This window comes from Pristiophorus japonicus, chromosome 16 (assembly GCF_044704955.1).
Source record: "Pristiophorus japonicus isolate sPriJap1 chromosome 16, sPriJap1.hap1, whole genome shotgun sequence".
Classification (NCBI taxonomy): Eukaryota; Metazoa; Chordata; class Chondrichthyes; family Pristiophoridae; genus Pristiophorus; species Pristiophorus japonicus.
Genome location: NC_091992.1, coordinates 104,786,693 through 104,810,537, shown reverse-complemented (window position 1 = coordinate 104,810,537; position 23,845 = coordinate 104,786,693). Strand labels below are relative to the sequence as shown.

The window sequence follows — 23,845 nt, the reverse complement described above, 5'->3', positions numbered from 1 at the left end:
GCACATCCTGAGAACAAATAAAATGAGATACACAGGAAATAACAGGAAAGTTGGCCTAATTTTCTTTCCATTTTGTTTTCCTGTGTGATCAGTTAAATCTGGAGCGTATTGAGTGACACAATGGTTATGACCTGATTTTGGGCGCTTAACTAATGAGTCTCATTTGCTTAATTTTGGTGAGATGCCAGTGCCTGTCATGCCTCTACGTACAGCTCGCCCATTTTGCCTGCAGGAATGTTGGGCAGATTGCCTCGCTGGCAGTGGGTGGAAAGTAATTCCGGAATGAGGAGGAGGAGGCAGCAGCAGCAGGGCAATGGGTGATGGCAAATACTCCTCTTGGCTCCTCAGCAATGGAATAAAAAAACAAATAGCTTTTCATTGGCAGGCACTTCTTAGGCTGCAGTCACTGCTGAGGAATCTTGGGCCAGGCAGGCCTGATGTCTGCTCCAATCACTGCAGACCAATTTCTGTAAGGGCCTCTCATTTACATATATAAGGGAAATAACACCTGTTTTAAGTGGCTGCCAGGGAAGCCTGGAATATTCGGGTCACATAACAACAACTTGCATTTATAGATGCCTTTCAGGCATCCTTGGATGCAGGATGTTGGTTCCTGAAATTCAGCCTCATTCTGCCCATTTTACACCCATAAAATGGGTATGACGAGCTCCAATTTCACAATATGTGATTTTAAATGTTTTTATTACTGGTTCAAAAACCATAACTTCTATTTGTCTTATGATCAGCGATGCTGGGGTTGAGTGCAGGCAAAGTGATTGGTCTACACGGTGGCCTGTCAATCATCCAAAACTGAATTCGAATTGTTTTCTGCATTGACTACAAAGGTGGTGGCATTGAGCGAAAAAAGCTCAAGTTGTCTCATCAAGAAATCTCTGATGGAAGATGAGTGGGTCCGGATGGTATTGGTTTTACATTTTGCGACATAAATGTAAAAATGGTCTAAAATTAGAGAGGGACTAGCATTTGTCAGTGCATCTGTGGTTATCCTTACACGGTACCCCTGAGGGAACATGAAAGGGATGATACATCGATGCATTGGAAGTAATGCAAATTATAATTTACATATCCTTATAGAAGTGCTTCCAATTTCTTTGTACTACTTAATCATTTTTTTATGTTTGGTACCACAATTCCTAAGTTTGTTTCTGCACTCGTACTAGAGCCAGTGCTAACAGCAAATCCAAAATCAAGGTCATAGTGATTGCAAGGAATCTATCATGCCAACTGACTTGTTATTGTTCCGATTCACTCGGCAATTAGCATTTTCACTGCCTCTGGGCTTTTTTATGCAGAATTGCCGTAGCTATGCTCAGGGAATGCACACTAAAATTAGTAAGTATAGAAATTCGCGCGATGTCATCAAATCACTTGCCTTACTCATGCTCTCCACTGTCAAAGCAAATTGCCTGTTAATAATCCCGTTTATTAACAATGCATCATAGTTGCACTGCAGATTTAAGAAAAAATATTAGTACACTAAGATATTCTTATATTTTGACCTATAAAATTTCTGTATCTGATGCAGTAGATTTTATATTATTGGGCAACTACAAGGTTGATTCACTGATTTTTTCTTATAGTTAGACGCTGCCTATGGTAGTTTCCTGATATATGGGGTGTAACAATACTGGAGCTTCCTTATTTCAGACTGGTGGGACACTAACAGCTGAAACACTCTTTATGCAGAGTGTTTCTACTAAATGATAACAGAGACACAATACTTTATAACCAATAGAATCTACTCAACAAGAGAGATAGAATGCTTCATACAGGACTATCTAATTTTTCACAATAAGAAAAGAAGTACCTGATTGTATGTGACACAAGTGTCGCTGTATCGTACATAATGTCTGATCTTATTAATTGCAATATCATTGTGATGCATTATGCATAAAATCTGATCTGTTGCTACATGGTAAAATAAAGCATCATGAATATTTATGTTTTATTTGTGTAAAACTAGTGGATCTGGTTCATTAAACTGAAAGAATATGCCTTGTTATGCCCTCTGAATTATTATCTTACATCTTTCTGCTTCAGCAAAGCAATTAACAACTTTCATTTTTGATTTCAACCACAGTATCCATGTCACTCTGCAAGGTCGTAAATTCAGAATTAAATAACAGTGGCATATTTTTCTTCCATCCATTGAATAGTGTTGCACTCCTATTCTTGCAGGCATTTTCCCATTAATTATTGAAATAGGGATGCTTCCCCCCCCAAACAGAGAAAATAGATGCAGGAACAGGCCATTCAGCCCTTCGAACCTGCACTGCCATTCAATATGATCATGGCTGATCATTCAACCTCAGTACCCCACCCCAGCCTTCTCTCCATACACCTGATCCCTTTAGCCGTAAGGGCCACATCTAACTCCCTTTTGAATATGTCCAACGAACTGGACTCAACAACTTTCTGTGGCAGAGAATTCCACAGGTTCACAACTCTCTGGGCGAAAAAGTTTCTCCTCATCTCGGTCCTATATGGCTTACCCCTTATCCTTAGACTGTGTCCCCTGGTTCTGGACTTCCCCAACATTGGGAACATTCTTCCTGCATCTAACCTGTCCAGTCCCGTCAGAATTTTATACGTTTCTATGAGATCCCCTCTCATTCTTCTAAATTCCAGTGAGTATAAGCCTAGCCGATCCAGTCTTTCCTCATATGTCAGTTCTGCCATCCCAGGAATCAGCCTGCTGAACCTTCACTGCTTTCCTCAATAGCAAGCACATCCTTCCTTAGATTAGGAGACTAAAACTGCACACAATATTCAAGGTGTGGTCTCACCAAGGCCCTGTACAACAGCAGCAAGACCTCCCTGCTCCTATACTCAAATCCCCTCGCTATGAAGGCCAGCATGCCATTTGCTTTCTTTATTGCCTGCTGTACCTGCATGCCTACCTTCAATGACTGATGTACCATGACACCCAGGTCTCATTGCACTTCCCCTTTTACTAATCTGTCACCATTCAGATAATAATCTGCATTCCTGTTTTTGCCACCAAAGTGGATAACCTTACATTTATCCACATTATACTGCATCGGCCATGCATTTGCCCACTCACCTAACCTGTCCAAGTCACCCTGCAGCCTCTTAGCATCCTCCTTGCAGCTCGCACTGCCACCCAGCTTAGTGTCATCTGCAAACTTGGAGATATTACATTCAATTCCTTCGTCTAAATCATTAATGTATATTGTAAATAGCTGGGGTCCCAGCACTGAATCCTGCAGCACCCCACGAGTCACTGCCTGCCACTCTGAAAAGGACTCGTTTATTCCCACTCTTTGCTTCCTGTCTGCCAACCAGCTCTCTATCCACGTCAGTACATTACCCCTAATACCATGTGCCTTAATTTTGCACACTAATCTCTTGTGTGTGACCTTGTCAAAGGCCTTTTGAAAGTCCAAATACACCACATCCACTGGTTCTCCCTTGTCCACTCTACTAGTTACATCCTCAAAACCCTCCATTTCTTCGGAGTTTTTTTAAAACAATGCTAACTGGCAGAGCCTGCTAAAGATAAAACAGCAAGAGAAAATGTGCGGTGAAGTGTATTGTGGGAGTGCATTTAATGGCCACCTAGAGTGGGCAGCTGTTTTGCTGCAGTGCAGGCCACCGAGGTTTACAGACAGTCCACTTGAGGGAGAAATACAAACAGGAGAAACAACAGGGGGAGACAAACAGATTGTGAAGAATTAGAAGAAAGACAAGAGGGAGAACCAAAGGGAAATGGAAGTTGATATGAGAGGAGGTAAGTAAAGCACATGAGCAAGGAAAGTAGCACACAGAAAGAGACAGGAAAAGCGCAACTGGTCCATTCCGACATGATGCATATGTCCACCATCAACCCTCTCCCCGTCACTGCAAAAAGGCCGATTTAGCAGCTCATTTTCTTTTGGCAGGGTGTAATATAGGCTGCCATTTCGCTATCACCTTATTTGCGCTACTGCTCAAAACCAATTTCACCCCCAGTATTTATTAAATCACAATGATGACAAGTTAACTTTAATTATTTTGAAAGAAAGCCAAGAGAATCTGCAGGTCTGTGATTGTGAGATTCACTGACACAGAATCCCGGTTAATGCACTGAGAGCCTCCTTGAGATGACTGCAAAGTAATGTATACTATAAAAACAAATCTGTTCCCTGCAGTGTCTGGCTGCAAGGACTGATATCAGGATATTTCTGTGCTGCAAGCAAAACTAAATCACTGAGCTAACGAACAGTAGAACTTCCCATCAATCATTGAAACCTAGTGTAGGTAACTTAATGTCCCGGAAATTGCAGCACGCACCTGAAGAGATCTCACAAATGCCGGTTCTTGGTGCACGATGAGCATGCGCCAAGAACCGGCTTTTACGATCTGTCAAAATGTCTTTTGACAGATCGCACGCATCAATGGGGGAAGATTATTTTTAACACTATTAAAACATTTTTTTTAAATGCAAAAAATAAATTTTTCTCTAAAACATTTATTTTTATGTCATTTCTATTAATTTTTAAAAAGTGAAGTGTTTTTTTGAATTTATGTTGCTGTTTTATTTGATTTTGGGGTATTCTCATTTATAGTAATGGTAGCTCAGAGCTCCCATTACTATGAATGAGAATACTACATTGTGATTGGTGGTCCAGACCCATCATACGCTCCTGGAAGACATATGCTGGACTGCGCAACTAGGCCTCGGCGCGCAATTCTACGTTCCTCCGGGACCACCAGGTATTTTTGATTTTTTTTTCTCGAAAATAAAGATTTCACCTTAGCAGAAACTCTACATGAACATTGGCTAAAAGACCCCAGTGCCTACCCTTGTGTGTTGTTAGTTGGTATGATTGGATAAGGATGAGGGTGCGGGTGAGGGGTGGCTAGTGAGATGGGGATGTGATAATGCAGATAAACAGAGAGCGAGGGATGGGTGGAGGTGCAAGGTAACTTGGTGTGAGTAAGGATGTGCAGGAGTAGAGTAGGGAAGGCAGAGTGATGGGGATGCGATGAGTGGCACAGCATTGAGTGTGGCTTTGCAGTAATGTTTCATGATCTACTGAGATCATTGAAAGGTTTGTGCCACTGCAGCCTGGTCCTCCTGACCACATCCCTGCCTGTGCCCTCCTGTGTAATATGCAACCAGGCTGCGTTGGTCTCCTGGAGAGGTGCCTTCCGCCCATTGGAAGGGAAGAGAATCTCCCTGTGTGCTGTGACGCCTTCCATAAGCATATGGAGGGAGTCATGGGAGAGCCTGGGTGCAACCGTGCTCCTTTGTGCAGTGCTCGTTAGTGTTTGCAGCACCTCAATGCTGCAGTACACTGACAACAGAACTGTTAAAATCAATGTGGATATGGTACCTTTAAGGAAACCAGCTGATGACGCATCATCAAATGACATAATCCGACCCACTTCCTTTTAATTAGCCAGGAACCTCACAGGGCGGGCTTTACAAGCCCATCAAGGTAAAATCAGTTCAACAGAGCAGGCTGCAACCGGCAGTGGTGTTCCAATCCTCACTTGAAGTCGCCCGCCTCTCTCCCGGCCCAGCCATTAACTGTTTCTCTCTCCACAGATGCTGCCTAACCTGCTGAGTATTTCCAGCATTTTCTGTTTTTATTTAAGAAAAGAACAGTCCTTGGCTCTCTCACTTCATTGCATGCTTATCAATATTTTTAACATACATTTGTGAAAGTATGACAACATCAGCACCAACAAGGCAACAGGCCATTGGCACCAAGCCAGAGTCGAATGAAGAACTTCACTCATTCAGACCTCTTTGCCCTCTTGGAGAGGATTGAAGGCAGGAGGAATGGACTCTTTTGTGGGTTCCACCAAGCCACGCAGAAATATCACTCATCCCACCTGAAGGGAGCAGGGCACTGGTGCACTCCCCCTCACCCCCATGGATGCAGAACAGTGCTGCATATAGTTCCAGCTGGGCAGGCAAGGTAACACAGTACACACCTCTGCCTTTCTGTCCTTGCCCATCCTGGGCCCAAGCACATTTTTCATCCTCTTACAGCAACCCTTGCACAACTCAAACTTCACTATGCTCTCTGGTTACTAGAGGCTCTAACTCTTACATGATTCCTACCCAGCTCCCCTCATAGCAATTATTTACATGCACAGCCCTCAACCATTTCTCCACTTTAACAGCCTCGTACTCTCATATCTCTTACTTCAGATCTCTCATGCCATGACACCCACTCCCTAAACTGCTAGCTTCACCCTCATTTATTCTATCTAATTGCAGGACAAATTGGCACATCGGGCAGGTTACTGGAGGAGGCCAGTAATTTCGAGGAGAAGTCCATGGAGCCCATGGGGAGGCACTCAGCTCTTACCTTGAGAGATCGCGAGGTCAGTGACATCTTGGCAATGCCAGGTTATTGGCTAAGCACCTACACATTTGCTTGGCATCACTGTGAAGCACCACGCATCTACCCGCTTCCCTTTTACCTAATCCTGAATGGGTAAAGCTTATCCATTATTAAGCCCTGATGCTCTTCTGCAAATGGCAATTGATGCTAGGTCAATTGTTAATTTTAAATCAGAGATTGATAGATTTTTGTTAACCAAAGATATTAAGGGATATGGGCCATGGGCCAATGGAGTTAGGTTGCAGATCAGCCATGATCTCACTGAATGGCAGAACAGGCTCGAGGGGCTGAATGGCCTACTCCTGTTTCTATGTTATCCTAGCCCATCTGGCTGGGATGGGCTGGTTTAGGTAGGATTCTCATTTTACACCCCGTCTAATTGAGTCAATGGGGAGCAAAATTGGGCGGAGTGTAACGCAAGTGTCCGACCTGAATCTGCCCCATTCCCGCTGGGCGGGTTATGTTAAAATTGGGAATTTGGCTTCCACCCTCCTATCCTGCAGATCCATTACTGTAATGGGAAGCACATGAGAAGGAAGATGATGATGGTGAAAAGGATGATTAGGAAAAAGCCACCCAGGAATTGTAGTTGCATGATACTTCCCTCTCTCAGGACAGCAGCAAATGCCAGACCTCACAGCACTACACCAGTGGAATGGGGAAACGGCATCAAGCTGCCGAGGAGCTAGCTGACATGGGACAAGGGTCACCTCAGTCCCATGACCCTTCTGCACTGCGTGAGGAGCCAACCACCTGCTACAATTCTGACCCGCAGTTGCCACTTATAAGGAATATTAGAATAATTGATCGGAAACATGTGTAGGGACCCGGGGAAGCAGTATAAGGAAAGAGTACTGCACTTTGTAATTTTTGTATTAAAATAGACTGCACTGACATGACTCTTTGATAGTCATGAAGGTTCGTCAGACAGGAAAGTGTGAATTCATTTGGTGCTGACTTATTGGCTCAGGTAATGATACTGTCGCGGTCATGTAGGGGAAAAGAGGGCTGATGTCATGTCGTAGGAGGGGCAGTAATTTGAGGGAATGTCTTTTTACTTGTAAGTGGGGAAACATAGAAACATAGAAAATAGGTGCAGGAGTAGGCCATTTGGCCCTTCTAGCCTGCACCGCCATTCAATGAGTTCATGGCTGAACATGCATCTTCAGTACCCCATTCCTGCTTTCTTGCCATACCCCTTGATCCCCCGAGTAGTAAGGACTACATCTAACTCCTTTTTGAATATATTTAGTGAATTGGCCTCAACAACTTTCTGTGGTAGAGAATTCCACAGGTTCACCACTCTCTGGGTGAAGAAGTTTCTCCTCATCTCGGTCCTAAATGGCTTACCCCTTATCCTTAGACTGTGACCCCTGGTTCTGGACTTCCCCAATATTGTGAACATTCTTCCTGCATCTAACCTGTCTAAACCCATCAGAATTTTAAACGTTTCTATAAGGTCGCCTCTCATTCTTCTGAACTCCAGTGAATACAAGCCCAGTTGATTTAGTCTTTCTTGATAGGTCAGTCCCGCCATCCCGGGAATCAGCCTGGTGAACCTTCGCTGCACTCCCTCAATAACAAGAATGTCCTTCCTCAGGTTAGGAGAGCAAAACTGTACACAATACTCCAGGTGTGGCCTCACCAAGGCCCTGTACAACTGTAGCAACACCTCCTTGCCCCTGTACTCAAATCCCCTCGCTATGAAGGCCAACATGCCATTTGCTTTCTTAACCGCCTGCTGTACCTGCATGCCAACCTTCAATGATTGATGTACCATGACACCCAGGTCTTGTTGCACCTCCCCTTTTCCTAATCTGTCACCATTCAGATAATAGTCTGTCTCTCTGTTTTTATCACCAAAGTGGACAACCTCACATTTATCCACATTATACTTCATCTGCCATGCATTTGCCCACTCACCTAACCTATCCAAGTCGCTCTGCAGCCTCATAGCATCCTCCTCGCAGCTCACACTGCCACCTAACTTAGTGTCATCCGCAAATTTGGAGATACTACATTTAATCCCCTCATCTAAATCATTAATATAGTGTAAACAGCTGGGGCCCCAGCACAGAACCTTGCGGTACCCCACTAGTCACCGCCTGCCATTCTGAAAAGTACCCATTTACTCCTACTCTTTGCTTCCTGTCTGACAACCATTTCTCAATCCATGTCAGCACACTACCCCCAATCCCATGTGCTTTAACTTTGCACATTAATCTCTTGTGTGGAACCTTGTCGAAAGCCTTCTGAAAGTCCAAATATACCACATCAAATGGTTTTCCCTTGTCTACTCTACTGGAAGCATCCTCAAAAAATTCCAGAAGATTTGTCAAGCATGATTTCCCTTTCACATATCCATGCTGACTTGGACCTATCATGCCACCTCTTTCCAAATGCGCTGCTATGACATCCTTAATAATTGATTCCATCATCTTACCCACTACCGATGTCAGGCTGACCGGTCTATAATTCCCTGTTTTCTCTCTCCCTCCTTTTTTAAAAAGTGGGGTTACATTGGCTACCTTCCACTCGATAGGAACTGATCCAGAGTCAATGGAATGTTGGAAAATGACTGTCAATGCATCTGCTATTTCCAAGGCCACCTCCTTAAGTACTCTGGGATGCAGTCCATCAGGCCCTGGAGATTTATCGGCCTTCAATCCCATCAATTTCCCCAACACAATTTCCCGACTAATAAGGATTTCCCTCAGTTCCTCCTCCTTACTAGACCCTCTGACCTTTCTTATATCCGGAAGGTTGTTAGTGTCCTCCTTAGTGAATACCGAATCAAAGTACTTGTTCAATTGGTCCGCCATTTCTTTGTTCCCTGTTATGACTTCCCCTGATTTTGACTGCAGGGGACCTACATTTGTCTTTACTAACCTTTTTCTCTTTACATATCTATAGAAACTTTTGCAATCCGCCTTAATGTTCCCTGCAAGCTTCTTCTCGTACTCCATTTTCCTTGCCCTAATCAAACCCTTTGTCCTCCTCTGCTGAGTTCTAAATTTCTCCCAGTCTCCGGGTTCGCTGCTATTTCTGGCCAATTTGTATGCCACTTCCTTGGCTTTAATACTATCCCTGATTTCCCTTGATAGCCACGGTTGACCCAACTTCGCTTTTTTATTTTTATGCCAGACAGGAATGTACAATTGTTGTAGTTCATCCATGCGGTCTTTAAATGTCTGCCATTGCCCATCCACAGTCAACCCCTCAAGTATCATTCGCCAATCAATCCTAGCCAATTCACGCCTCATACCTTCAAAGTTACCCTTCTTTAAGTTCTGGACCATGGTCTCTGAATTAACTGTTTCATTCTCCATCCTAATGTAGAATTCCACCATATTATGGTCACTCTTCCCCAAGGGGCCTCGCACAACGAGATTGCTAATTAATCCTCTCTCATTACACAACACCTAGTCTAAGATGGCCTCTCCCCTTGTTGGTTCCTCGACATATTGGTCTTGAAAACCATCCCTTATGCACTCCAGGAAATCCTCCTCCACCGTATTGCTTCCAGTTTGGTTAGCCCAATCTATGTGCATATTAAAGTCACCCATTATAACTGCTGCACCCTTATTGCATGCACCCGTAATTTCTTGTTTGATGCCCTCCCCAACATCACTACTACTGTTTGGAGGTCTGTACACAACTCCCACTAACGTTTTTTGCCCTTTGGTATTCTGAAGGAGAAGGTCAGGCTGTAGTGTCAAAGGTGCATTGTGTTACACAAGAGAAGACTTGAGAGATGATCAGCGATGATCTCTTGCATTAGTCACTGAGGACTCCTCTGAGTACTGGTCAAAATGATACTCTATCGTTCTGCTTCCAACTGAGCAAGGGCCTCCCCATCAGGCCCGTCACAGTACAGCCCTTCCTGATGTGTGATATTGTGAAAGGCACAGCAGGCTTTAACTATTCTTGACACGCGATCTGGAACATACTACAGTGCCCCTCCCAACCTGTACAGGCAACAAAGACTTGCTTTTAACTTTGCGATGGTCCTCTCAATGACCTGCCTAGTAGTGGCACTCCTCCACTGCAGTTCGGGACATTCTTAGTGGAGTTATTAGCCATGGAAACAAGGGAATGCTGTGTCACCCATAAATCATCTGTTGATTTGATTCTTTTCATTGAAGAGGTCAGCAAGGGCCAAATGATGAAGGAGGAAGGCGTCAGGGCAGCTTCCTGCATAACGAGCGTTGATGTATCCCTTTGATTATTGTCACATGCCATCTGGACATTGAGGGAGTGGAAGCCTTTCCTGTTGAGGTAGTTGAGTGGGTCTTCTCTAGTTGTGCTCAAAGCAATGGGAATGCCATTCATTGCATCCTAGGCCTTGGGGAAGCTAGAAACTTCATAAAAATGGTTCCATTTCGCGGCCACCTTGCTGTAATGCCAAAGGTGATAAATTGGCCCTCTGTCCATGAAGGGCATCAGCGACCCGATTAATGCATGCCCCTACTCCTGCCTGGCTAATGTAACATAGATTCCCCGGGGTTGCCTGAAATGACCCTATTCCATAGAAGTTGGGGGCGGTGAACACCTTCACAGCCACTGAGAGAACAGCATGGGCAGAGCAGCGTTGCTCCCTGCAGCAGGTCAGAGATGCAGTATTGCGTCTTTGCTGAATTGCATTCTACTTCTGCACAGTTCCTCAGAAAGTTCCTCGTAAGACCTGTGCTGCCGTATATTTAATGGCGTGTGACAATATCTTGTGGGCTGCATCCTCCTTAAATGTGCCTGGCTCTCCTTAGCTTCATCCTGTGCTCCTTCTCTTCCTCCTCGATGATAATGGAAAACAACGTTATGCCCACGGGGAATTCCATACCTCCTCCTGAGAAGCCCTGACTACAGCAGTAGGAGGGGTCTCAAAATATGCCAGTGGGCTGACACTGTTCGAAGGAAGTGCAGGTACGTGTAGACAGGAAATGCAAAAAAACAAAATTTCCCAGCTCTAGAAACCAGTATTTAAACTCTCCAGATTCTTAACTTCAAAAATTCCTCACTTCCACCTTGATCAGCTGATCCTGGAAGCTGTTGCACCTGCTGTATCTTGGTCTAAGTTATCCACATTGCATTAGCAGCGCAAACTCAGGAAACTCACAGCTGCTACACCTCTGGCCCTCAATCCGTCATATGCTAATGAGGACAGCGGACACTTAGCCTACGGATCACGGAAGGCTCACAAAGTGCAAGAAAACTTGAGGGAAGCGTTTTAATGGTGCAAAACGGGTTGAAACATCTTCCACCCAATTATCTTGCACGGTTTATACATGGTTACTGCGCTGAAAACACCGAGGAGATTCCCCCCGCCCGCCTTCACCCCCCCTCCCCCCCTCCTCAGAGAATTTAATCTCTGGCTAAAGAGGCTTGAAATGTACATCAGCTCGACATACTGAATGATGCAGAACAGCATAAAGTCACGTGAAAAGGTACAAATGTCTTTATATTGCATGAGAAATGCGCATCCAATTGCATTCAAACAATGGATAGCCGGCAAGTGAATATAAACTTAAAGGGCTATGTCATGGGACACAGCATATGAACGTTTAATGTGTCAATTTGACATTCTCTGCCATTTTAGCACAGGTGTAACCTGGATACAATAAACGGGTTAATACTTCGGCTAAGATAACGGAGACTGTGATTTCAGACAATGGCATTAACTGTTCGTACGCCAGTATCTCATGCCTTAATTGCAAGGCCAAAGCATTTTAAATTTACACCCATTCTATCAGCTTTCTGTTATGTTGAAGATGATGTCAGATACCAAATATTCAAAGTTAGTTAGTAATAGTTATGATTTTAGCGCTAGCGGCTTTCCATTAGTATCTGCAACATTGAACATGTTTTTTATTTTAGGAATTTCTTTGACAAGTATTATTTCTGTGACAAGAAAGCCGATGGGAATACCATTCATTCAAATGTTGAAACTTGCCTCTCTTGATGTGGGTTTTCCTCTGAAGAACTCGTTGTTTTTTGAGTTATGAGGGGGATTGAATCGGGGCTGCAAGAAAATGCACCCATTGGCAATGGCTTCCAGAGGGGCAGGTCCTTCGTATGGAAACCCCAATCCGATGAAGAGCTAGAGAATAAAATCAGAGCAAAAATCATTAGGAATGCAAGACTGACATGACAATGTTCAAGCAGAAAGAGGCCAAAGCCAGAATATGCCCAGTTTCGGCGGACAGCTGACAATTGTAGGTGAGGCCCGAGAGTTAAAATCGCCCAAGTCTCATGAGGCCGAGATCAGGTGGGTTGCTGTTTGACACAGCCGTCGGCCGCCCAATTTCTGTTCAGGTTTGAAATCGGGCCTTAAATGTCTATCAGAAATAGACCGATACTTCAGGCACACATCCTACCACTATCAGATTCCATATTAAATTTTGCACTAAGGTTTACAATGATTTGAGCACCAATCGTGATTCCATAGCCTGAAAATGGCTCTTGGTATGAACATTTAACACATTCACGTCAAGTTCTTCTGTCTATTTATATTAATGGAGACACTAACACATTTATTTTGAACGTTGTATGATATTATCGTACAAACACATTGAGGGGGGGAGGGGTTGCTGCTGGAAGTGGGTCAGGATGAAACTTCTGCCTATCAGTTCGACCCGGCCATGACTCCAACTCATTTTCCTGGGTCAATCACATATGCAGGCTGGGCTCCCAGTGTTACCTCCATTCTGCTGCATGCCACAAAACCCTTGTGGTTGCAGCCAGGCATTCGATGCAGCATGTCAGGTGGGTGCAGCACGGCACACAAAGGTGAGAGAAAATGTGTTTGCCAATATATTTAATTAAGCTCTGAATGAGCCGATTGGTTGAAAAGCAAAACAGTTAGAGGAGTTAGAAGATATCATGTTCCTTTTCTCCATTACAATGATTCCCTTTGCCACCAACGTCTCTTTGCCACCTCCTCCCTTCCTACCTTCCTCTCCATGACGTACAAAGGCAGCAATCTGGGGAGAATTGGCTGGAGCTCTAAGCACTATCTCCTCACCATCATTTACCTGTGGCAGTGGAGCAATGGATTGATGGCTGGCATGGGTGGCAGTGAGGGGCTGGAAAATGCCAGAGGAATGTTTCGGTGGTGAGGATGTGGCGTGGGCCTCTCTGCCTCATTTTCTTCTGAACATTGTTGTGGGTCTGCCTACAAGTGAGTGGAGTCCTGGTGGTAAATACAGCTCCCAGTGTTTGTATGGTAATATTGCACGCTGTAATTTCCAGGCTCATATTAACATGGCATCAAGCAAGCAGTGCAGTTAAGACATTCCATATAGTGCTTATTAGACCAGGGCAATCTCTGGTTACCAATAATAGCACAATAGCTGAGAGGCGTCCCACCCAAATTACCCATGATCCATATGGGTATTTGCCTCCAAAATGCAATGACATTGCATTATTACATGATTTGATTCAGGCTATTCCCCTACTCTTTAGCATGAAGAAAAAAGTACAAAATAATGAAGATCATATTGATTTAATAAAAATAATTAAAAAAAGCAGTGGAATACTTCTTCATTATTTAATCGCTCTTCATACAGATTGTTTAAGAACAGGTCCATGGAAAATTCTCGGCTCCCTGAGCCAGCATGCTTTTAAAGTTTCAGCTCATGCACTTCAGTGCTGAAACAAATGTTACAGTAAGAAATTATTCAAATGTCAGGAATGGTTTCAGCAAACACTGTAAAGTCCACGGATGAGTAAAATAAACAATTAGAATACAATTTAAAATAAATTGGAAGAATCCCAGGAAACATTTACAGACAGTGAGAACGTTTGTGTAAAAAAATGGAGTTTGATTTCGCTTTTTATTAATTGAAATGTTTTCACCATCCCAAATGATTTCACCATGACAAAAATCTAGGTTGACGCTCCAGTGCAGTACTGAGGGAGTGCTACACTGTCGGAGGTGCCGTTTTTCAGATGAGACGTTAAAACCGAGGACTCGGCTGCTCTCACAGGTGGACATAAAAGATCCCATATTTTGACCAAGAGCAGGGGAGTTCTCCTTGGTGTCCAGACCAATATTTATCCCTCAATCAAAATCACTAAAACAGATTATCTGTTCATTATCACATTGCTGTTTGTGGGAGCTTGCTGTGTGCAAATTGGCTGCGGCGTTTCCTACATTCTAACTGTGACTACACTTCAAAAGTATTTCATTGGCTGTAAAGTGCTTTGGGACGTCCTGTGGTTATGAAAGGCGCTATATAAATGTAAGTCGTTCTAAAATATCTTTGAGCATTTTACTTCTGGTCCCCGTTTTCCTCCATCCCATTCTCCTGTCTGTATTCATTATTTTAACCAGCTTATTTTTACTATAACCTATTGTATCTATAATATATTTTTGTTACAGGAAATGTTTAAAACATTTTACTTGCTTCCTTTCTGAGCCTACCAGACCCTTGCAGTTTGGAGCAACTGCGAGAAAAACATTGTCCATGGATAAGCTGTAAACCAGCTCGAAAGGCTTTTATCCCTCTCCATTAAGTCGAACTCTAGAACTCTGAAGATTGACACGGTTGAGTCAAAGTTTGATCTGATTTCTTTGTGTCCAATGGACAGCTGCTGCCACCAAATGTGTCATCTCATCCCCAACAGTCGAGCCTGATTGTGCCTAGGTGAATACCTGATCAGTGACTTACGTCCACCGATAAATCTCCATGTCATTGTGATTGGGTTGTATATATTTATCCTTGTCTGATTCCTTGCTGTTTCTACCTCACTCTGTTGCCTTTATCCCTCACTCGTATTAACTTGTTTCCCGATTCTCTTGGTCTAATGCTCTCTATGTTTCTTTGTGTTTTTCTTTCACCTTGTCTTTGTATGCCTAAACAAGTCATACATTATGGCCACCGAATGGATTATGAGTAGAAAGGACAATATTTTGAAATAATAAAGCAGTGTGAATTGTACGTATCTAAGTATTTATTTAGAAGTGGTTTTCATTGTGGGATAGAGGGAGTAGGGCAATAACTGCAAACTGCATGCAATGGAGGAAGATGCTGTTCAGACATTCAAGCAATTTGCAAGTTGAAATGATCTGGAGTACTGAAGCACATAAGCAGGATGAATGATGCCTTCATGCTACTGATCATAATAAAGGATTGTAGATCGTTGTACACAATACACATCATTAATTTCCTGCACCTATGGTATCTATTATTTGATAATGATCAATATTCAGCACTGTACTATCAAGAGAGGATCCAGTGTTCGCTCTCTTTACAAATGAACAGCTATCAACATAATATGCTAGCATAAATCCACAGTGATCTATTTACACCACTTTCTTTTAAACCTGTAAAAATATCTTTATGATTAACTTAAAACATGAGATTGAGTTTCCAAAGATACACACAGCTTCCTCTCAGATTCCATTGTGTTGTCCATTGTCCTATCAAAAAGGTAATGACAACCTCCCAGTGTTAATTATAGCTGAACTTACTTTTCCAGTTATTATTAACTATTGAATATTAGGTTTGTGCCATAATAAATTTGTAAAATGTTAATACAATGATCTCATTAAATATTTGCCTTTGGCAGAGAACATATTGTGATCATTTGTGTACGTTTAGCTTGGAGGTTTCAACAGACATTTTTGATTTTGTAAAACTCACTACATACAAAATGACAGAATTGCAAATATATGATTTATAGAACAAAAAAACATTTTCTCTAATGAAGCAAACAGCTTTATTGCAATAACTTCACTGAGCAGGATCAGGATTATTTTCTGCTCTGACAATGAAAAACAAAACTCAAGCTAATTATCATTTAATAGTCTACTTTGCAGAATGTGCTCCAATGTTTGTTAAAATCAAACCCAAACAATAAAATCACATTGCACTACTGGAAATGCATTGCAGATATTCCTCAACTTGTGTCAAAGAACCTCTGTGGACTTCAGATCCTTTTTACGCTGCTGAAAAAACTCCCAATAATGCATAGTGCAGGTATACCCTTTTCTGTACTTGCTTAGGATACTGCGAAATGTGTCCAATTCCTCTGTGCATGTGTGTGCATGTATATGTATGTGGAAGAGAAAGAGAGAGAGAGAGAGAGAGTGACATCACGGCTTTTATTTGCACAATACTGACATCACCTTCATGTCGGTATGAAACCCACAATAAATTTTGTAACATTAGGACATGCATCTGAGAGATATGCACAACAAGGTTCATTCGGGATTCAATCAAGAGTGAAGATTTACATACCATGGGTTTCAGAGACTACTATAAATAGACAAGCTAAGACAATGACCCAAGTCAACAGGGATTTAGGTGTACACAAATCACTAAAAGCTAGTGCCTAGGTACAAAAAGTAATCAAAGAGGGTAATGGAATGTTGACCTTCATCTCAAGATAGTTGGAATACAAAAGGAAGGAAGTTATGCTTCAGTTGTACAGAGCCTTGGTCAGACCCCATCTGGAGTATTGCGTCAGTTTTGGTCAGGAAATATATATTAGCATTGGAGGAGGTACAGCGAAGATTCACTTGAAAGAACCCTCTGCAAGTACCATGATCAAAATGTACAATAGCTTCATAAAATATAAATATGTGAATATGAATGTAAACTCGTCTTTAAAAAAAAATGATTGAAAGGGTCAACTTGCATTAGTGCATTCTGTCTGAAAAGGTTGCTATGTACTGTAGATTTTATTGTGTCAGATCTTGTTGGAGTGGGGCATCTCACACTTTGCCCTGTTAGACATTTTCTTGCATCCTTTAGCTAAAAAAAAATGCGGCGTAACTTGCTGGAAGTGTGATCTCATAACAGTGTGGCGAAAGAAATACGGCATCTGGGATCTCAGTGGACAGTGGGACCAACAGTGTACCTCTTTAACCAATGAGATTTATGGATTGAAAAAGAAACAGAGGAACAACTGAGAAAAAGGTTGAATTAGAGTGGGTGTATAAGAGCCAAATCTAGTAAAGAAAGTGAATAAAGAGAGGGAAAGAAAGATTGAATTCAGAATTTTTTTTACATCTCTAAGAACAATATACCACCTGAAAGAATAAGATTCCCCAGTTTAAATTATTTAATTTCTGGGCCTCCGAGGTCAATTGGCATTACATTAACAATTACCACATCATTAAAAAGATATTTATTACATTAACAATTACCACATCATTAAAAAGGTACTTACGCTGTTAATTATTAGGCTTAACATTCTATGGCGCGTTTAATGGGGAATTAATGTACAAATCCAGCAAGTTCTTGAAAATAACGGGAAAGCTAAGGACGAGATGCTGTTTGTGCCAAGCAAATGGTAGAGCGACGTAAATAGACCAGCAAGTTCTGAAGATTTGCAACTCATGTCATATCTCTTAATGCCCTGAACTTCCTGGCCCATTTGTACATCATTAATGCCATGCGTCATGAACACGCCATTATTTTTCTAGCAAGATGCGGTGTATCAGGTTTGCTCCCAGGACTCAGAAATTCGGCAATGTCATTGTTCAATTCTTTCTTATGGGACAGAAGGGGATGGTTTAACCATTGACCCTGTGGTTGTTCTGATTCATACTAATCAGTGAACCTGAGATCAGCACAGAAATCAATGTATCTTCTTGCCTTGGGAGAAACTGTCTAATTTGCAGCTTAAAAATTAAGAAATAAAAGCTCGAAGGAAACACTGACCAAGCACCACTCTGAAACAGTGTTTACTGCTGCAAGAATTGCAAATTCAATCTTCAGGGAGGCAAAGCACACATTCACTCCTTTTATTTTTTGACAGGTTTCTGGCATACTGATCCCAAAGGTCAACAGCAAAAGAAAAAAATAATCAGCTTACAGTGCTGTATTCAGACAAACGTTCAAGATTAAAATAAGCTGCTGTGTTATAATTCTGATGACTGGCAGTCTAAATTTTCACTTCAATTGAAAAATACAAGCTGAAATTTTGTTCCTTGGAGTGTTTTATATAAAAACTGCTCACAATTGAGTAAAGGAGGCAGTGAAATTGGAATCAATGGCACCCGTTCTTTTGGGCGCTACAGGTGCTGTTTTGGGTCCAAAATGGCGTCTGGTGCGTGCATTTCTGCCACGAATCGCGGCAGGTGCCATAAGAACATAACATAAGAAATAGGAACAGGAGTAGGCTATACAGCCCCTCGAGCCTGCTCCGCCATTCAATAAGATCATGGCTGATCTAACTCAGCTGCACTTCCCCGCCCGCTCCCCAAAACCCCTTATCGTTTAAGAAACTGTATTTCTGTCTTAAATTTATTCAATGTCCCAGCTTCCACAGCTCTCTGAGGCAGCGAATTCCACAGATTAACAACCCTCTGAGAGAAGAAATTTCTCCTCATCTCTGTTTTAAATGGGCGGCCCCTTATTCTAAGATCATGCCCTCTACTTCTAGTCTCTCCCATCAGTGGAAACATCCTCTCCGCATCCACCTTGTCAAGCCCACTCATAATCTTATACATTTCAATAAGATCGCCTCTCATTCTTCTGAATTCCAATGAGTAGAGGCCCAAACTACTCAACCTTTCCTCATAAGTCAACCCCCTCATCCCCGGAATCAACCTAGTGAACCTTCTCTGAACTGCCTCCAAAGCAAGTATATCCTTTCATAAATATGGAAACCAAAACTGCACACAGTATTCCAGGTGTGGCCTCAACAATACCTTATATAGTTGTAGCAAGACTTCCCTGCTTTTATACTCCATCCCCTTTGCAATAAAGACCAAGGTACCATTGGCCTTCCTGATCACTTGCTGTACCTGCATACTATCCTTTTGTGTTTCATGCACAATTCCCCCAGGTCCTGCTGTACTACGGCATTTTGCAATGTCTCTCCATTTAAATAATAACTTGCTCTTTGATTTTTTCTGCCAAAGTGCATGACCTCACGCTTTCCAACATTATACTCCATCTGCCAAATTTTTGCCCACTCACTTAGCCTGTCTATGTCCTTTTGCAGATATTTTGTGTCCTCCTCATACATTGTTTTTCCTCCCATCTTTGTATCGTCAGCAAACTTGGCTACGTTACACTCAGTCCCTTCTTCCAAGTCGTTTATATAAATTGTAAATAGTTGGTGTCCCAGCACTGATCCCTGTGGCACCCCACTAGTTACTGGTTGCCAACCAGAGAATGAACCATTTATCCTGCTTCTCTGTTTTCTGTTAGTTAGCCAATCCTCTATCCATGCTAATATATTACCCCCAACCCCGTGAACTTTTATCTTGTGCAGTAACTTTTTTTGTGGAAGTCCAAATACACCACATCCACTGGTTCCTCTTTGTCCACGCTGTTTGTTACACCCTCAAAGAACTCCAGAAAATTTGTCAAACGTGACTTCCCCTTCATAAATCCATCTTGATTAAGGACAAATAATAGGGTGTCCTTTACTCACATCTGAAGCAGGTGTTAGCCCATTTGCATTTGAAAGAAGGGGCCTAATGTTTGCATCTCCCAATCCAGACATCTCTGCCCTCACTCCTGACTCTGACTTCCAGGCCACACTGATCACTCCGCCCCCCCCTTCCCCCCGGCTCTGGCCCCAACCTCTTAATCCCTTCTAACAGCACTCCGGACCTCCCAACAGAGCCCCAAAGGTCTTCCTACCCAAGCCCCCAACAATATTCTCGAACATCCCCAAACAGTATCCTTGGGCAATGTTCCCATTAAGCTTTGCGGCTGAGTGGCTGCGAAGCAGTCTGGAGGTCCCGTGCAGCCCGCTCACCTTAAATGGCAAAACCACGCATGCGCGGAAATGTGAATGGGCCATGCAGCCCATTAAAGGGGTGGTGGACTCCCCCATAAATTAGCGGGATCATTGCTCCCGAGGCCTACGATCTTCCTACCTGATCCTCCACCGAACCTGGAGGATCACCCATTCCTCCTCCAATCCCCTGCGATCCAACACATCACTTACCTGGAAATTGGAGCATTAACCTGCTCCTGCTCCAACTGCAGCAACATTTACATTATGATGAGATCCAAGGCCCACAACCTGGGGCTCCTTTGTACTCCCCACTTGAGCGCAGAATGTTAATACTGTGCGGGTACTGCGCCTAAAATTAGGCGCCCCGAATTTCTATGCCGGAGTCTATCGGCCAAAGTTTCCCCGGGAGTTGCTCCTTTCTTTTTGGAGCAACTTGATTTTTTAGTTGCAATTCTGGCCATTTAATTTGCGCCAGTGCAAGTGAGTTAGTTAGGTTCTTTTTTAGTTCCGTCTTTTTTTTCTCAAAAGTGGGCGTTCCCAGCCACTTACCCTTGTTTTAGGCATTTGACCAGCAAATAGTTGCTCCAAACTAACTTAGGCCAGTGTATGTTGCCATTGATGTCCGCACAGAAAAACCTTACCTAGAGTTAAGGAATCAACGCAAGTAACTACATTTAAAGCACCACCAAGCACCAAACAAAGCACAAAAAGTAATAAGCAATTAATTAACAAATAAAATAGAAGGAACCCTGCACCTAAAGCATCAAGAGGAGGATTTCCTGGAATGCATAAGGGATGGTTTTCTAGACCAATATGTCGAGGAACCAACTAGGGGGGAGGCCATCTTAGACTGGGTGTTGTGTAATGAGAGAGGATTAATTAGCAATCTCATTGTGCGAGGCCCCTTGGGGAAGAGTGACCATAATATGGTGGAATTCTGCATTAGGATGGAGAATGAAACAGTTAATTCAGAGACCATGGTCCAGAACTTAAAGAAGGGTAACTTTGAAGGTATGAGGCATGAATTGGCTAAGATAGATTGGCTAATGATACTTAAGGGGTTGACTGTGGATGGGCAATGGCAGACATTTAGAGAACGCATGGATGAATTACAACAATTGTACATTCCTGTCTGGCGTAAAAATAAAAAAGGGAAGGTGGCTCAACCGTGGCTATCTAAGGAAATCAGGGATAGTATTAAAGCCAAGGAAGTGGCATACAAATTGGCCAGAAATAGCAGCGAACCTGGGGACTGGGAGAAATTTAGAACTCAGCAGAGGAGGACAAAGGGTTTGATTAGGGTAGGGAAAATGGAGTACGAGAAGAAGCTTGCAGGGAACATTAAGGCGGATTGCAAAAGTTTCTATAGGTATGTAAAGAGAAAGAGGTTAGTAAAGACAAACGTAGGTCCCCTGCAGTCAGAATCAGGGGAAGTCATAACGGGGAACAAAGAAATGGCAGACCAATTGAACAAATACTTTGGTTCAGTATTCACTAAGGAGGACACAAACAACCTTCCGGATATAAAAGTGGTCAGAGGGTCTATTAAGGAGGAGGAACTGAGGGAAATCTTTATTAGTCGGGAAATTGTGTTGGGGAAATTGATGGGATTGAAGGCCGATAAATCCCCAGGGCCTGATGGACTGCATCCCAGAGTACTTAAGGAGGTGGCCTTGGAAATAGCGGATGCATTGACAGTCATTTTCCAACATTCCATTGACTCTGGATCAGTTCCTATCGAGTGGAGGGTAGCCAATGTAACCCCACTTTTTAAAAAAGGAGGGAGAGAGAAAGCAGGGAATTATAGACCGGTCAGCCTGACCTCAGTAGTGGGTAAAATGATGGAATCAATTATTAAGGATGTCATAGCAGTGCATTTGGAAAATGGTGACATGATAGGTCCAAGTCAGCATGGATTTGTAAAAGGGAGATCATGCTTGACAAATCTTCTGGAATTTTTTGAGGATGTTTCCAATAAAGTGGACAAAGGAGTACCAGTTGATGTGGTATATTTGGACTTTCAGAAGGCTTTCGACAAGGTCCCACACAGGAGATTAATGTGCAAAGTTAAAGCACATGGGATTGGGGGTAGTGTGCTGACGTGGATTGAGAACTGGTTGTCAGACAGGAAGCAAAGAGTAGGAGTAAATGGGTACTTTTCGGAATGGCAGGCAGTGACTAGTGGGGTACCGCAGGGTTCTGTGCTGGGGCCCCAGCTGTTTACATTGTACATTAATGATTTAGACGAGGGGATTAAATGTAGTATCTCCAAATTTGCGGATGACACTAAGTTGGGTGGCAGTGTGAGCTGCGAGGAGGATGCTATGAGGCTACAGAGTGACTTGGATAGGTTAGGTGAGTGGGCAAATGCGTGGCAGATGAAGTATAATGTGGATAAATGTGAGGTTATCCACTTTGGTGGTAAAAACAGAGAGACAGACTATTATCTGAATGGTGACAGATTAGGAAAAGGGAAGGTACAACGAGACCTGGGTGTCATGGTACATCAGTCATTGAAGGTTGGCATGCAGGTACAGCAGGCGGTTAAGAAAGCAAATGGCATGTTGGCCTTCATAGCGAGGGGATTTGAGTACAGGGGCAGGGAGGTGTTGCTACAGTTGTACAGGGCCTTGGTGAGGCCACACCTGGAGTATTGTGTACAGTTTTGGTCTCCTAACTTGAGGAAGGACATACTTGCTGTTGAGGGAGTGCAGCGAAGATTCACCAGACTGATTCCCGGGATGGTGGGACTGACCTATCAAGAAAGACTGAATCAACTGGGCTTGTATTCACTGGAGTTCAGAAGAGTGAGAGGGGACCTCATAGAAACGTTTAAAATTCTGACGGGTTTGGACAGGTTGGATGCAGGAAGAATGTTCCCAATGTTGGGGAAGTCCAGAACCAGGGGTCACAGTCTAAGGATAAGGGGTAAGCCATTTAGGACCGAGATAAGGAGAAACTTCTTCACCCAGAGAGTGGTGAACCTGTGGAATTCTCTACCACAGGAAGTAGTTGAGGCCAATTCACTAAATATATTCAAAAGGGAGTTAGATGAAGTCCTTACTACTCGGGGGATCAAGGGGTATGGCGTGAAAGCAGGAAGTGGGTACTGAAGTTTCATGTTCAGCCATGAACTCGTTGAATGGCGGTGCAGGCTAGAAGGGCTGAATGGCCTGCTCCTGCACCTATTTTCTATGTTTCTATGTTTCTAAAGTAATAAGCAATCAATAAATAAAAAATAAAAAAATAGAAGGAATCCGGCACCTAAAGCACCAAAATCACTCAGTAAATAACAAATAAAAAATAGAAGTCCTACCTTAGGGAACGCAGCGGGCCGCTGATGAGGGAGCCCATTTGGCCAGGGCTAGGGACGGTGTGCTTCGGGCCCCTCCCACACAGCCTGCAGCGGCGTTTGCAGAAACGGCCTGCCAGGAGCTACTGCACAAGCGCGCAGGCTCTAGCGCGGATGTGCAGAGGTCCTGGCACTGTTTTCAGCGCCGGGACCTGGCTCCGTCCCCAATCAATTGGGCCACGCTGCGCCACGACCGAAGAGAGGCTGGGGAGTGGCCAGAATACTGCCGTCTTTTTTCGGCACGCTTGGAGGCGGACAAAAATGGCGCACCTCGGGAGAGGGCGCCAGAAAAACAAGTTAGGGAAACTCTAGTCCTATGTTATTATTAAAAAAGGCTGCATTACATCACCTGCCAATTGGAAGGTATAAACTGAACCTTTACTTGTCAGTTAGTGTAACAAATCATTCC

General features: G+C 43.2%; 1 protein-coding gene across 1 annotated transcript in view; it reads right to left on the bottom strand.

The window, feature by feature from the left end:
- Positions 1-23,845, bottom strand: part of LOC139227130 (alpha-1,6-mannosylglycoprotein 6-beta-N-acetylglucosaminyltransferase B-like) — a 987,210-nt gene that overhangs the window by 16,185 nt on the left and 947,180 nt on the right. The window contains exon 13 of the mRNA XM_070858195.1: positions 12,331-12,477. Within this exon, the coding sequence (XP_070714296.1) occupies positions 12,331-12,477 (147 nt within the window). The remainder of the gene's footprint in view (positions 1-12,330; positions 12,478-23,845) is intronic.